This window comes from Bacillus rossius, chromosome 5 (assembly GCF_032445375.1).
Source record: "Bacillus rossius redtenbacheri isolate Brsri chromosome 5, Brsri_v3, whole genome shotgun sequence".
Lineage (NCBI taxonomy): Eukaryota > Metazoa > Arthropoda > Insecta > Phasmatodea > Bacillidae > Bacillus > Bacillus rossius.
This window is the reverse complement of record NC_086333.1, coordinates 52,987,211-53,003,689: the sequence shown is the minus strand read 5'-3', so window position 1 is coordinate 53,003,689 and position 16,479 is coordinate 52,987,211. Positions and strand designations below refer to the sequence as shown.

The 16,479-nt window shown below is 40.4% G+C and overlaps 1 protein-coding gene across 1 annotated transcript in view; it reads right to left on the bottom strand.

Moving 5' to 3' along the window:
- Positions 1-649: 649 nt before the first annotated feature.
- The window catches only part of LOC134532265 (uncharacterized), a 464,162-nt gene continuing 448,332 nt past the window's right edge, over positions 650-16,479 (bottom strand). Inside the window, exons 2-5 of the mRNA XM_063368685.1 lie at positions 8,564-8,864; positions 4,618-4,832; positions 1,893-2,109; positions 650-1,076 (exon numbers count right to left, since the gene is read on the bottom strand). Of these exons, the coding sequence (XP_063224755.1) occupies positions 650-1,076; positions 1,893-2,109; positions 4,618-4,832; positions 8,564-8,847 (1,143 nt within the window). The 5' untranslated portion in view covers positions 8,848-8,864. The remainder of the gene's footprint in view (positions 1,077-1,892; positions 2,110-4,617; positions 4,833-8,563; positions 8,865-16,479) is intronic.

Sequence of the window (16,479 nt, the reverse complement as noted above, 5' to 3'; positions counted from 1 at the left end):
TTGGGAAACAGAAATCAGAATGGATCGACTCGGATTCGAGCTCAGATGTTCCGGCACGCGAGTCCAATGTCTTGCACTGCACCACATCTTTTTACATCTATGAGATCTAGGTACAGGGTTTTGTAAAATGTAAAAAAAATTTGATTTATAGCATTACAACCTTGTTTGAACTTTCGTAGATCGCTATATATATATATATATATATATATATATATATATATATATATATATATATATACATATAGTAAACCATGTTGCAACCGACATCAGGTTTCATTGATTCTAATGTTAGTCTAGTGTGTCACCAACTTGCATTGTTTAACGATAAGTAAAATGAAAGTAAGCAATAAACAGTGTCACGACATTAAAAATTTAATGCAGAACAATGAGACGAATAAACAAGAAACATTTTGCTGTAGGAGGATCTGGAGAGACGAGCTGCGGCAGGATCTAGTGTTCGTGACTGCCCCTTGTATAGGTGAGGCCAGCGCGTGATCTAGGTTATTGACTGCGCCCTAGGGAGCGGCGGTTGGCGGGATCTAGGAACTACACACTCTATAGGGAGGCTAGGCCAACGGGATCTAGGTCCCTCACTGCCAGTGGGGAGGGGGAACCTAGGTCGTTGACTGCCCCCAGACGGGATCTAGGTTCAGCACGACTGCCCCGGCAGGGTGAAGGAGATCCTGGACGAAGCGCCCTTGGGAGCACGCTCGCGGCGACTCTCCGGCTCGGGCGGCACCTGCAGCCCGTGGCGGGACGCGATCCCGCCGACGCAGGCGTGCGTCTCGAGGCGCCGGCACGCCTGCGACGCCTGGTCCTCGGCCTCCCCCGGGCGGCGGCGGGGCGGGCGCGCGCCCGCCTTGCGCTCCGGGCAGCAGCCGGTGACGGCGACGAAGCAGAAGGCGCCCGTCTCGATGGCCGGCTGGTCGCGCATGAAGTCGGCGGCCTCGCGCGACGTGGGGTCGGTGAGCGGCTTGCCGCGCGCCGCCCGTTTTGCGGCCGAGTACAGCGGGAGCAGGCGCGTGGTGGACGGGTAGTCGACGAATGGGCCCGCTACCCGCAGCTCGCTCACGTATCTGGGCCGACCAAGCAAACAAATACATATACCATGTACACTATTTTAGAAATAGGCTGTCGGACATAAACCTGTTAAATATGAACAATTTTACAGATTTACAAATATAATTTGCTTGAGTGCATAAAGGACTATGGAATCTATCCTATAGATAGTTGAAATTGAGAATTTCTCTAGTCTCTACCTATAGGTAATTTAAATCAAGAAGTTTTCCTGTCTGTATTTATAGGTCTTGACATTGATAATTTTTCCGGTCTCTACCAATAAGTAATTTAATTCGCAAAATTTTTAGGTTTCTATCCATAGTTCATTGAAATCACAAATTTTTCCTGTTTTTACTTATAGTTCATTGAAATAGAGAATTTTTCCCGTCTCTACCTATAGGTAAATGAAATCTCGAATTTTCCCGGTCTTTATTTATAGGTGGTAATTGAAATCACGAATATTTCCGGTCTATACCTATAGGCAATTGAAGTAACGAATTTTTCCCGTCCCTACCTATAGGTAATTGAAATCGCTAATTTTTCCGGTCTGTATTTATAGGTCTTGAAATCGCGACATTTTTCCGTTTCTACCTATAGGTTATTGAAATCACGAATGTTTGCCGTATCTACCCATAGGTCTTCATATCGCGAATTTTCCCGGTCTCTGCCTAAAGTTCATTGAAATCGCGAAATTTTCCCGGTTTTACCTATAGGTCATTGAACTCGCGAATTTTTTCCGGTCCCTACATATTAGTTACGGAATATGAGATGTCAGAGCAGAAACGGGCGCGACGCTAGGGTGGTTGGGTTGGAGAGGAGTTGGGGGGACCCACCCGAGCAGAGCCTTGATGTAGTCGTTGCGCACGGCCTTCATGTGGAAGCAGGCGTCGCGGCGCACCGAGCACAGCGCCTGCAGCCACGCGGCCAGCAGCTTCTTGTCGTCGCCGGAGGGCAGCAGCGCAGCGTAGGGCTGCGCCAGGTGCAGCAGGAAGCGGAACTCGCAGTCGGCGAGCGCGTGCCTGTCCGGTGTCCCCGGCGGGCACTGCACTCCTGCACACCCTCACTCTCTACAGGCTTCTGCGCGCGCGAGTGTTTGGTGCGTCATTTCATTTTTAATCGACGGTAAATCAGAGCAAGAAAGTTAGTCAATTATTAAATCATTGGTAGAGACTGGAAAAATTCGCGAGTTCAGTGACTTTCGGGATAGACTTCACTATCCTCTGCCTACTTGGGCAAACGGCGCCTGTTCATTGGGTGCGGGATTTTTGAGGCGTCTCAAGTGGGTAACTTGTGATTGGATACTTCTTTGACTTATGGTCTCTAACTTGCCAAGAGTCCTACATATTAACAGTGAACCAATAGCAGAAGCAACACAACGGTATAATTATTTGAATTTTAGCATATCAAAAAATGAACCCGCGAATTTTTCCGGTCTCTAATCATTGGACTTTATTTTGTTTTATCGTGCTCATTAATTGGCGCAATTTATACTGGAAAAGGTAGTCACGGAACGGTTTACAAATAACATTTACCTACTATTGGAGGTACTGGGACAACACAAAGCATAAATAATGACCTGGCAAGAATCTAAAACCAGTATTACTGCAAACACTACTATGCTGTGATACAGTTGTTTTCATGTAAATGTACAAATTTACAAATATGAATATAACTGTTCCATTTACAATATATATATTCTGTGGTCCTACGCGTTACCAGACTACTCCATGTTCATGCTAATGCTGACTGCTTACTTACTGGTTCAAGCGAATGATGTATTGGGTTTTCAGCTATTAAAACACAGTTTGCAGTACAGCTTGGTCTCCCGTGCCTTTTCTAGTTTTTTTTTTTGCTGTATACTAAGGAAATATTTCTGTAACTCTATCGTGAAAAGTCGCTTGCATTTATTTTTGTTCCAAATGTTGTCACCAGATATTTTCTAAATGTATTTGTTAGTTTTTAAAATGTTATTATAACTGGAGTCACAAATTATTCTAAATCTGGTTCAGGTTTCACAGTGGTCAACAGTTTCCCCTAAAAACTGTGTGCCAAAAGTGTAAGATGCTCATTGGTACACGTATTGAAATTTTATCCTATCGCGAAATGAATCCGCCAATTTTTCCGGTGTTTACTAATGTTTTGATGTTTTTTTAAAATTTATAACAGTACTAATTTCTTAAAATAAGACGACGAAAATAGGAAATTATTTTGTAGCTTATAGCTGTTAATGAACGATGTGGAATTAGGAACGAATTTAAAGATATCACCATTACATGTAATGCCTAAGTATAACCGAATCACAGGCTACCTAGTTCAGTGGCCTCACTAGTCAACAGGCAATGGTCAGGTGACATTTACCCGAGTAGAGTATGTGGAGTCCACCCTAGATGTCTTAGAAAACGTGGATTTGTCCGGTCCCAACACCGTTAACAATTTTTACCTTGAATTTTCGAAGAACTCTAGTTACAAATTATCCAGGGATCTTTCGGCTATTTTACCGACACTTTTACCCACACTTAAACACAAATCCAAAAGAACATTCTTGGTATATTAGTAAAACATTCAAAATCTGATTAAGCCTGGAGTTCTTTTGTTCACATGTGTGTTTATTTTTTATTATTTAGTACAAAACATCCTACTCGTCATAGTTTATACGAAGATTCAGTTATTTGAAATTATAAGAGAGAAGAATCCCGTGAAGAATCTTCCGATAATTTGAGTTGAATTCTTCGTTGGAAAAAAAAAGATCGCAGGATTTCACGACCATTGTCTAGAGTTGCTTTGCTTCTGGGTTGTAGCTCCGTCGATGGTTAAGATATAACCGAAAACGCCGGTGATACATTCACCTTCGACGCAGCTACAACCCACAAGTTCAGCAACCCCTTAATTGGAAAGTCCTTGCATTTACTGTAATTTCTAACAGTGCACACATGAGGCATGAGTAGATACCTGCAAAATTTGCGGTTTCAATGGCCTTCGGGATGGACCGCACATACCAACCCCTGTACACTCTGGAAAATAACGCAAGTTCATCAGCTGCCAACTTGTAAGTCGTCTCAGCTGGTTTGTCTGTGATTCGATCCTTCTTTGGTTGAGGGTTTATAACTAGAGACCCGGAAAATTCGCGGGTTCATTTCGTGTTATGCTAAAATTCAAATAATTAAACCTTAGTGCTGCTTCATTCATTGGTTCTTTGTTAATCTGGAGGACTGAGGGCCAATTAGAGACCCTCACTCATGGAAGTGTCGAATCACAGGCCACCCAGTCGAGACGACTCACAAGTCAGCAGCCAATGAACATTTGGTATTTTCCCGAGTGTGTAGAGGATATTGGAGTCCATCCTGGAGGTCATTGAACCCGCGAATCTTCCGGGTCTCTATTTATAACTGGTTGAGATTCGTCCAGATGAACAGTAAGCCAATGGAAAAAAATATGTAAGAGGTATATGTGTTTTGAATACTGGCCTATCACCGAATGAATCCACGATTTTTGGCAGGTCTCTAGGCACGAGTGTCGGTGGGGACTAGGCTGCCACGAAGCGACGGCCAGCGAGTTTACCGTTCTTGTGCACGCTGCAGCGGTAGTTGAAGACGTGCCCGTGCCCGTCCTCGCCGGCGTCCTGCCACGAGGTGTCCAGCTCCCAGGACGGCGGCGGGGTGTCGGGCGGGCTCCAGTCGCCCACCTCGACCAGCGCGCCCGCCGGCGGTGGCTTGGCGAACATGCCGCGCGCCTCGTCGTCGTCCAGCAGGGTCAGCACGAGTGCCAGCACGTACCTGTGCGGGGAGGATCCAGGCGGCTTGGGTCGAGATCATCCGAGGTGGCGACGAGGTCCAAGGTCCATGCAGAATGGCAAACGGGGGTCAAGGTGATCCAAGATGGTGACCAGGGCCAAGGTCTTCAAATATGGTGGCCGGGGCCAATGTTATACATAGGTGACACCCGTATTTCGCGAATACATTTCGTGTCTATAGGTACATCGCAAAACACCGAAGATTTTTTTTCTTGTAAGTAGTTATTGGCTGTGGTCAGCGAGAGGTGTTTTTTTCGCGCACTTGACGGGGCCAATGGGAATGTGGATGCCGTACTGCTGCACGCACACGATTCGCCATTACTCTAAGAAAAAGCTAAAGTGTTTTTTTGTGACATACCTTGACACGAAATGTATTCGCGAAATACAGGTGTCCCTAGTTATACAAAATGTCGGCTGGGATCAAGGTTATCCAAGATGATTGTTGAGGTTTAGCGGTCGGGGTCAAGGTGAAGGTTAAAGGTCTACTCGAGCAACTTACTGGTATTTGGATTGATGGTACCCTTTGCGGGTATTTCAAGACACTGATGTGTTTGAAATTAAACGGGAAATTTTGAGTCTTTTTGAATTTTCAGATTTATTTTGGTGGAATCTTTTTTTCTGAAGACTGGAATTTCAAGACAATATCAAGCGAATTCTGGGACATACTAGTCAATTTTTTAAGGTCAAAGTCATCCAAGATGGCGACCATGAAGTCGCAATTCATGTTGGTGGACTGCTCCTGGGACCCAGTTGCCGGAAGTACCAGAGTTTACTACTTTCGCGTTAATTATTGGAATGGCATCGGGTCAGAACAGTTGCTAATGCATGACACCACATCAAAGTCAAGGACTTGTGAGGCCATGGGAGCGCTCACGTGTGGTCTCGGTCCGAGTCCCGCGGTTGACTCCCAGGCCGCGGAACGCCTCCCACTGCCTATACATTTGGATTAAAATGTTCGGTTTTGGAGGGGTGTTATAAGAAATAACTTGGGGTGGGGGGAGGGCCGTTTAAGGGGGTGGGGTTTTGTGTGGGCTGAGAGGCCGTGGTGATTTGTGGGGTGCCCTACCCTTTGTGTGATGGAGAGGGGCAAGGAATTCGTAGAGGAGGGGGTGTTCGACTCATGTTCCAGACGTGCCCAACACGGGCAAAGGGGTGGGGGAAGGGACCGAAACCTTTGAAGGGGGAGGGTGCAAATCGCCCTCGTAGTAGCCCGCTTGTTATGGACTGTCGTGTCTTATAGCGTGTAGGATGTGTGTTTGGTGTTGCGGTGTGATTTGGCATTTGTCCCTAGGAGGGAGGGTGGCTTGGTGGTGGAAAGAGACATCCCCCTCCAATTTCTGATAAGGATGGATGGGGGGCGTCTCACTTACATGTGAAATGGCAGAAGGTGAGGTGCATAAACAGAGAAGGAAGGGGGGGGGGTTCTGGAACGCCCTTTGCTTGGTTCCTCAGGGTTTATCGTGCCGGGTGCGTGTTTTGGGAGCGCGAAAAGTGCCCGGGGGGGGGGGGGTTGTTAAAAAGTATGGAGCGTGGTTTGGCCGTACTGCGCATGAAGGTTTAAGGCCAAACTGCACCGTGCGGTGATCTGGCTCCTGGGCTACCGACGTGCGTCCCCGGGCGATTAGCATACTAGCATGCTGTGCTCTTGATACACCCTGGATGACCATTGACGACCAGGGGAAGTTTCTTCCCGAATCGCGTGCACTCCGCCTGATGATGTGACTTATTTAATCGACCAATGGGCGTGCTTATACCTAAGGAATTTGAAAGCATCCTCGATTGAACTGAATCCGCAAAATATCGTGGCTCTCATTATTTATTGTTATTGGCATTATTTCAATTAAATTAATAATTAACAATGTTTAATTACTTAATAAAACTATACACAATAGGATTATGTGTTCGTAATTTCAGACTGATTACATATTACTTTTTTCCGGTCGCAAAATATATACATCAAACAAATTTTTAATTTAAACTTACTTTTTCCTCTTGGTACGAAATTATTTAAATTAAAAAAAACTCATGCTATTGACTCTAAATCCTCAACCCAATTTGAAATGGTAACCTCAAGAAATATTTAGTTATTTTTTATATTAATATCTCAAATGGTTACGAGGATAGAATAATTTTTTACAGAAACTTATAGCAGGTAACATTCATTAATTATATTTTAATAATAACGTTTGCAATAGCAAATTAAATTTGAATTTTTAAATTGAAAAAATTCAAACTTTTTCATTAACTTATTAGAAACAATTAGCTTGTAAAACAGATAAAAAAATCCCAATATTTACTTGAATAATAATTTATTTTAATTAATTATATATACACACGCAGGATATTATTAAAGGAAGATATGTTTGCCATTTCAAAAAATAAACTCGTGAGAAAATGTTAGTATTAAAATTATTAGTTAACTACAGTAGGCCTACTTTACATTTTCACATAATCGCCATTAAGTTCCGAGAACTTATACTAACGCTGCGCCAGTGTCTTTGACACCTCTGCATAGAAATTCGCCGCCTGGGAATGAAACGGATGCCTTGGCCATATTTATCATTAACTTCAAATATTCAATGCGTGTGACGTAAGTACTACAGGCTGTAAGTAAACATCTCCAGAAAACGTTTAAGCAATATCCGTAATCAAGTTGAAATATGATGGTTACCGAGTTTTGGGACGAAAAGGGCATCAATTTGGTTTATGTCATGAAAGGCGGATCAACAATTATAGCAAACATTACAAAACTACGATTATCAACTGGTTTAATTTACATACGGCGAACTTCTATGCAGAGGGGTTAAAGAAACTGGTGCAGCATTGCGAAAAATGCTTGTAACAGAAATGCGATTATGTGAAAACGTGAAGTAGATATGTAGTAAATCATTCAATAAAAACTTTTTCACACGAAGTAATTTTATTAATGACCAAACGGGCCTTACTTTAACTAGTTCAGTGGTGTCGTCAACTTTGGAGTGAATAGTAGGGGTGAAAAATTTGGGAAAATCACGTGTTTCTCTTATTCCTTAAAAGGCGAAAAGTTGAACCAAATAGAATAAAGATTAGGGCTGAACGGTGCATTCGGGTGCAGTCGGTAGTTTCTCTTCTTGTTGTAGAATTAAACCAATCCGACTGAGGTTGAGGGATGAGAGGTAAAGATGTAAACTAACCTGTTTATCTTATATTACTTGAATGTGCCGTCGGGCTGGAAGAAGTAGATCAAAAAGGAGTGTTGAGAGGTGTACTCTGTGGCAATCACACGGGTGGACCAAGTGAATTGAGGAGGATGTTTTAAGAGGTGTATTCTGTGGAATCACGTGTTTCTCTTTTCCTTGGACATGCCGCAGTGCTGGACCAAGTGGGTGGAGAACACGTGTTTGTTCAGGGCCATCAATTGTTCCATATTCTTCTTTAACATGCCGCTGTGGTTTGACCTAAGTGGGTGGAGGAGAGGTGTGTTTGGGAACCGTCAAATATTATCTTCGCCTTCACGACGGCGCTCGGTGTCGAACAGCTGGTCGAGGAGGAACGAAAAGAGATGCAGTTGGAGGGAATCACCTGCTCTTCTTCTCCTTGAACATGCCACTGTGGTTTGACCTAAGTAGAGGGAGGAGAGGTGTGTTTGGGGATAGTGGCCTTCACCGCGGCGCACGGGGTCCACCAGCTGGTCCAGGAGGAAGGGCGAGAAGGAGGTAAGAAGGAGGGAATCACCTGTTGCGCTTCTCCTTGAACATGTCGCAGTGGAAGGCGGGGCCGTACAGCTTGTGCACCCAGCGCATGACCGCGCGGGCGGCGGGCGAGCCGGCGAAGGTGGGCAGCAGGGTGCGCAGCGCCGAGCTGTAGTACACGAACTCGTTGTCGAGCGTGGGCTTGGCCCCGGCGCACAGGCTGGTCGCCGGCAGCCGGTTCAGGATCATGTCCAGGATCTCGGTGACGGAGCCGTCGGCCTCGCGGCGCAGCTGGGGCTCGGCCGGGCGCGGGGCTGTGTCGGCCATGTCTCACGCCGCTCCTCCTGCGCAGACAGTCACGTGGCCGTGGCTGTGTCTGTGTCGGCGAGGCCGCAAAAAAATCCCACTAACATCAGGAGTTACCGTAACCTGATCTCATCTCAGATTAATTAATAACACGCTTAAATAAATAAATCAAAGCTTAACAATCACAATTATTGCAGTCATCTATTTCAGAATACAACAAATATATGAATACATCGAAGCACCATTTACAATAATTAGAGATCCTGTTTATGGATCAACATAGACCAAGGCTCTGCTGTCTTCTCGTCGCGCGCTGGGAAACTATGGCCGAGACACAACAAAGTCCATCGTGGGCTTTCAAGAATCTCGACCCGATGTTTAAAATCCAATAATTATCCTGAAAAAAATACTTTTAAAACAAAATCAGGATACAGAACTATTCACCAGCCCTCTGCGTGTTCTCAAAAGTTTTTCGTAAACATAAACCACTCTGATATCTTGAGTAGTTTCTAAAGAGGTCCGTTTTATTTTTCCTTCTTCCCGAAGCTCTGAACTTTGTATATTTGCCCCGGTAGGCGGATCCCTTATTATACTAATGATCAAGCTTATCTCGGAAGAAGTGACGCTGTGTTTCTTTTAATACTTCATAATAAGGGAGTGGAACAAAAATTTTCGTCAATAAGCTAGCATTTTTGCGATACTGACGCCTCTAGGCAGTTAAAATTTTTAATCGCATGGTAAATATGTTATATGATGATAGACCCTAATTTTTTCCTCAATATTTAGAGGTAGGCCTAACGTAGATTAATATTTTTTGTCCTTGAAAAAAACCTATTTCGTAAATTTTTCTCGTAAATATTAGAGCCATTTTTGATGCCAGTTTATATTACAAATAAATATTTTTAAATACTTTTTGTTTGTATGTAAATATGTATATATAAAATGAAACGCATGAATATTTTTGACCTTAATACATTCCAACTGAGGGTGACTGGAAGCTTGATGAAACAAAATACTTGCAGCTAAATTTTAATTCTTGTTAGCTGCACGGTACTCACATTTTACCATGTTGAATTAAAAGTTTATTTAGTATAGTACAACAGCCACTCTGACATTATGTTCTTAAAAATAACAACTTTGTCTTTAGATAAGAGAAGTATTTAATTATTTAGTAAATTATTTAATGCTTCCCATTCCAAGCAAATACATATTAAACCAGAAGAAAAATGCTTTCAATTAAACACATATTTTTAAACTAATAAATGATTAAAACTGGAATTATATTTTAATTCCGAAACAAATACCGAATACGCAAATTTTTATACAAATATTTTAATTTTAAAACAAATAATTGCTTGCTATTTCAATAATAACTTAAATATTTTTTTAGGAAATCATTGATCCTACGGTTTATTTTAAAATAAAATTTTACATTTGTAATAAAAAACCACAAATTAAAAGTTAAAATTGAACAGCCTGAGTAAAGTATTTTGAGAGTCACTGGTTGTTTAACGTGACTATATTTACAATTGAAAATGGGCTCGTCAACGAAAATCTCTTAAACGCTTAGAATCACAAAGTTTTTTTTTTCCTCTGTGCTGTTTTCCTTTCACAATGGAGCCAAACTACCGTGAAATATGTACACAATACGAAAATCACACCTTTGTTCGCGGCAATGTTAAAAGATAATGCGTTGTTCTGACGAACAATTGCAGTCTATTGTCTCCGAACAACGTTCATTTAGGTTAAAAACGCTGTGTTTTTGCTGTTCAGCATGTTTTGGCCTATTTAGAATTTTGTTTTTCCCCAAATCAAAAAACCGCTAATATTCCGCAAGAGCGGTTTGCTACACGGCTCGAAGACAATAAAAATGTTTACTCTTAGGATTATACATGTTTTGTTCGACCTTTGTAATTTTACATTCATACAGACTCCCTCTGTGAGTTTTTACTGCTCACTTCCTGGTAGGATACGCAGTTTAAATATATATTTCAAACAGAATATACTCATTTAACAAAAACAACGTCGCACCTTAAAAACACAGATTATTTCTCAATATTTATCTTCTGTTATATTTGAATTATTCACGATAACGCTGTATGTTTACTCATTAGCAATAATAACTATAAGAATTTAATATTTATCGTTATAATATTTTTATTGCTTATTTTAAGTGGCAAAAATTTTAACAAAAACATTTCAAAAAATTTTTAAGAAAAAATTCATAAACTAGTTTTCAAGCGTTATTTTATTACGTTTTTGTGGACTTGAAAAACCACCTTATATTTTTTGTAGTGATTTGTTTAAGACATTATAAGGGGCTTGTGTTTTTCGTGAAATAATCTGAACGCTCATAGATTGCAATAAGGTTTGCCCACGTTAGCAAGTGTTCTCATGTAATTGCGGACGTTTTGATGAAAGGCCATTGTCCTGTCATTCGGGACGCAGTTAGCTTCAGCACTAGACGGCTTTGATTAATGAGCTGACAGTAAGACATGTACCTGGAAGAAACACAGCCAACCACGAGATACAGACAATGCTTAAGAGTTCTAACACACAGATGGTCTGAAAGTCATCTTGCGTCAAATAACTTACACGCCCTTAAAGGTAGGTGATCGTCTAGGTGATCGTAACTCAAATCTGTATAGTAGTGAAAATTTTAATATTTATGGCAAACACGTATTTTTTTTCTTTTTTCTGTGGAAAAACTTTTCATTAATTATATTTTGTGTTTGAATTAATTAAAAACATTACTCTAATACAGAGGTTCCCAGGTTTTTCCGCGTAACCCTGGGGGTTCCGTGGCAGGGTCAGAGGGGTTCCGTGAGTCAGGAAAAATTTCGTATAAAGCAGGCAAAATTATTGTCAAATAACTTCCTTTGAAGGAGTTGGGTTTCTGCCAAAAGAAAATTTGATCATAAGGTTCTCTGACCGAAAAAAAATAATTGTGAACCGCTGATCTTCTATATAATTTTTCATGTTTTATTTGGTTGAATTATCTTAGTAATAAATTTATTGTGAAGTCAATTTCTCCAAGAGCGATTGTAATATAATTACAAAAAATTTTATATTCAAGAATTGGATTTTGTTAAACACAAAAAGAAGACTGTTGATAAAAAAATCTTAGTTTGGAATGTTTAGTTGGAAGTTACAGCTCGATCTGAAAAGATTGACTTGCGAGCAGTGCAGTAAAGACTAAGTATTTTAAAGCTCAATTTCATCTAAAAACAATATCATTGTAAGAAATTTGAAGACTTTAAGATTAACTGTCAATAAAATATTATCTTTGTAAACAGATGGGTGAGAACTATGTAAAGAATGTCATGTTCGTCGAGATGTATGAATTTACGCCTAAAATCATAGGTAATTTCCAGACTACTTTTTGGAATTTATATTTATAAAGAAATAATCGTCCTCGATACGACTGTCTCTTGACTTTGAAGTAGAGACTGTTTAGCTCTACTTTATTTTATTAAAATATTCAACGAGTCTACAGACTAGTGTGTTAAGTGTGGAAGCAAAGTCCAGATGATTAAATTGGAAAATTCGTATATTTTCTGGCGAAGAGATTGTGAGGCGCAACAGACTGCACACATATCGCCGCCCGAGTATTGGAGTGTTCTATGTCCACTTTTTAGGTTTTTTATTCTATGGACACGAAATTAATATTAGTATTAATTTGTACTATATCCACACACGTCTACGCACATAAAAATGTTCGTTCTTAATTTAAGACCAATATTATTTTGTTCTGTGCCATGATATTCATAGTTATTTGAACTTTCAAATGCTTATATCTCAGTTCCAACTTCAATTGACATATAACACTCCAATTCTCAGGCGACCATATATCAAACGAAAGACGTCGACTGTATTATTCAGGACTACTTCAGACGGTGATTATGTGGACGACGTCGGTGCAGTGTACACCTCTTCAAGGAATGAATAGTACTAGATGTCATCGTTCCAGAGTTCCAGTGAGCATCGTACCTGTGACTGAGCCAGTTGACCAGCACCAAGGTTCTATTCTGTATTGATCTACTGAGATTAAGAACTTATTTTTGTCCACGACGAATCGGTATGTTTCTCTAATGTCATTGTGTACCTAATGTGTATGCTGAAAGTGTTTTTTTTTGTGTAAGTAGCATATGTAACCTATTGAGTTAGTTTTATTGTGGCTTGTAGATAGGGTTGGGTAAAATAACAAAAATGAATTCCTACTTCAAGAGTTTAGATACTAGTTTTAGTAGATAAGATTTTGAAGTGCAGTGTCAAGCGTTTGTATGTCAAGAATCTGTGCCGATATCACAAAGGTTGTATAAAACGTCGTATTTGTAACCCGTTTTATAGTTCATTTCAGTTTATAATCCCAGTAAAAAAAATAAGATAAATAATTTACTTGGAATGTAGTAAATGGCGCCTAAACAAATCGTGGTTACTATGCATACATCTGGGACGATCAGTTATTGAGGATACAGGAACAGATATTTTATGAGAGACTTAGCGCCACGTTCGGACAGGGACGTTGCACTAGCTTGTGGTGAACTTAAGATTTTTTTTTTCGGGACTGATCTAGGTTTAGTGAATCGTTGCATTCCCGTTGCATTTTCCCGAGCGCGCGCTTTGACGTCCAGTCCAGCGGGCACTCTATTTGGCCAACGCTGCTCTTCGTTTAGCCAGGAGAGCACTCCCTGTTCATTATTTCACGCGGGAAAAATGGAGTAACTGTGTTCTTCGGGGGACTGGAGCTGGGGTTTATTTCTATACCCCCATCCCTGTTCCCACACACACTCGATTGCACTCAAGCCTGAAGGACAGGCAGCTACTCATAAGTCAAACTCTTCTATTTGTAAGGGGGGAGGATGTTTGTTTGTGTTCGTGACTTGTGAAGAGCTTTCTTCTGCTCTCCGGCTGGCTAGGACTGGGAATGTTTTTTTCCATCATTAAATAATATGTCCGCGCCCGAAACCAGGCCCCGACAACAAGTTTGGTGTGTCGCTTCTATCTCGCGTTAAATCAGTCTCCACTGAAAAAATAAGTAAAAGCCAATCTGAGCACTTTGAGTATGTAAATATTTCTACCTACTGGTTGAGCATCGCTGCTGCGAGCAAACCATAAGAACTGTAATGTTTAACTTTTTGATTTGTCTAAGAGTCTAATAACAATCTCTTTATTTGTAATGACCGAAGTATTTATTATTATGTGTTGGTTCCAGAAATTTACTGTAAGGTGATTTATGTGGTTTTCCGGTTGTGTTATGTCACCCTAAAACGAATCTGAAACAAATTTTGAAACATTTATTAAGTAAATGTGTACAGATAAAAAAATCAAGAAAACATGTCTTATTTAAAGACAGCATTAAATAGTTTATGGAAGAAAGTATCAATAAAAGGTTTTCCTGAATTATGTTATGTCTTTAACACCATGATTTGTTCATTATTTTAATTAAATTAATACTGTTAGTATGGTTTCATGTTTCTAAAGGGTTTCATCAGTATTATCATATAAAATTTATCTTGTTCAGAAAATTAAAATGGGAATTAATACTTCATATCTACCCCGTAAAGCTCTATTTTCTAGGAAACAATTCAAAAACCAATAAAAATTTAAAAAAAAATTTAATTGTGTACTTAAGTTTATAAGTTCATTAACATAAATTAAAAATTAAACGTTTTATATAAAGGGTACATATAATTAAGAATCTTAAAGCAGTATACCACACGAGATTTCACTATCTCAGTTTATGCTTGTAGGTTACTGGTACATAAATTAGTCTTGAATTTTTCTCAAAACTATAATTTTATTTATTGATCAGTTTGTTTTGTGTATCTACAACTACAGTTATATTTAGAAACTGAAAAAATTCGTGTATTCATTCAGGATAATCAAAAAAATTATATAATACCAATACATATACGCTGCTTCCTCTATCGTCACACAGATCAACAGGGTAAAACTCTTAGCCAGTGAAAAATTTTCGAACAAAATAATTTGTAATCAATAGCTACCTATTTGAAACGTCTGATTATTATGTTTGATTTGTGTCTAGTCATGCAGAGGACTGTGGCGCCCATCCTAAAGGTCCCTGAAAAATAGAAAATGTCCAGTCCCTAGCTATATTAGATGGATTTGAAATTAATAAACCTGAAAAAAATTGCAATTTAGAAGACATTCCTCTAAACCATTCATGGGCAAAGTACGGTCCGCGGGCCAAGTGCGGTCCTTCGGGCTAGTCAATCCGGCCAGCAATTACACATAGGACAAAATGTATTTTCTGCGTAGCTGGAATAGAATAACGGTTTTCTTCCCATTGCGTTTAAAGTACGGTATTATCGCATCTAATATTAACTGAGTTTGCACGCAATCTCGCGTAGGCGTAGTGCCGCAGTAGAGGTCTGTAGATCGGTAGCATGGCGATGTGGAGTACTCTGTGTGTGGCAGTGTTCACACTGGTGTCTTCACGGTGCCTGGCCTGTAGAGCGCCCGGTGTTGCTCGGCCAAGTTCGGAACGGATGGGGCGCCACCATTTTCGTTTCGTCTGTTCCCAAGGCCACAGTAGTTCGGACAGTCACGCAGTCAGTGGTGACGGGTTATCTCTGCGGCTGTGTGTCTGGCTTATGTTTCTCTAGTTTTGCGTTGTTGGTAGTTTTTTTTTTTTACATTTTTGATCGTTACAATGGTAAGTAAAAAACGTGAAGTTGATTCAGAACTAAAGATGAGTGGACTTGGAAATACTTTTTAAAGCCTGTTAAGGATAAACCTGTGTGCCTCATTTGCAATGATGCTTTAGCCGTATTCAGTGAATTCAACCTCTCACGAAAATTCGTGACAAAGCATAAGAAGGCCACTTAAGAAACTATGACCGAAGAAGAATGGAAGCAGAAATCAGGAGTTCTGAAAAAATAGCTACATATGTCAGTTACGTTGTAGCATATAATATAAGTTGCGTGTGATATAAAAAGCAATAAATAAAGTTTACAACTTATAAAAAGGTGTTTTGTTCAATTTTTTTTTTCGAACCGCCTAGATAATTTTTTACTTTATCCGGCACTCCCCTTAAAACGTTTGCCCATGTCTGTTCTAAACTATTCACCAAAAAGAAAACAGGAATTAGGTGAGGACAGACAACTGACAGCAGGCTAACAGTTGCGATGTTTCAGGAGAGACAGTCTGTTACAGAATTCAGACGATAGCAAACTGCCGAGTCTATATGGCACACCGAACCCACGAATTTTCCAAGACGCTAGAATAGAGCGCTTCGCCCGCTTCATGCGTTTCGTGGGACAATATTCCATTGTTGCCACGTCAGTCAGATATAGGGCACAATGTCGAGGGCTGCATTAACCACGGAGGTAATAATCTACGGGATGGTTGTGTGCAGTGTTTGCCATGTTGGTAATTAAGGTCAAAATTGAACCAAACCCCACCTCTCTTACCTACCAACGAACATTAATTTTTGGTTTAGTGAAGTTTAACGTCAGTAATTTGTTGATATGTTGTTGAAATATTTAACAGCACTCATTTCATGATACCATATTTCCTAAATAGTCTTTTTAAGTGATTAAAAAAGCTTATTGTGTTACTACGTTTGTTTTGTGAACCAAATGCGGACCAGAGAGACATTATTTTAAAAACAGACATAATTCCAAAGTC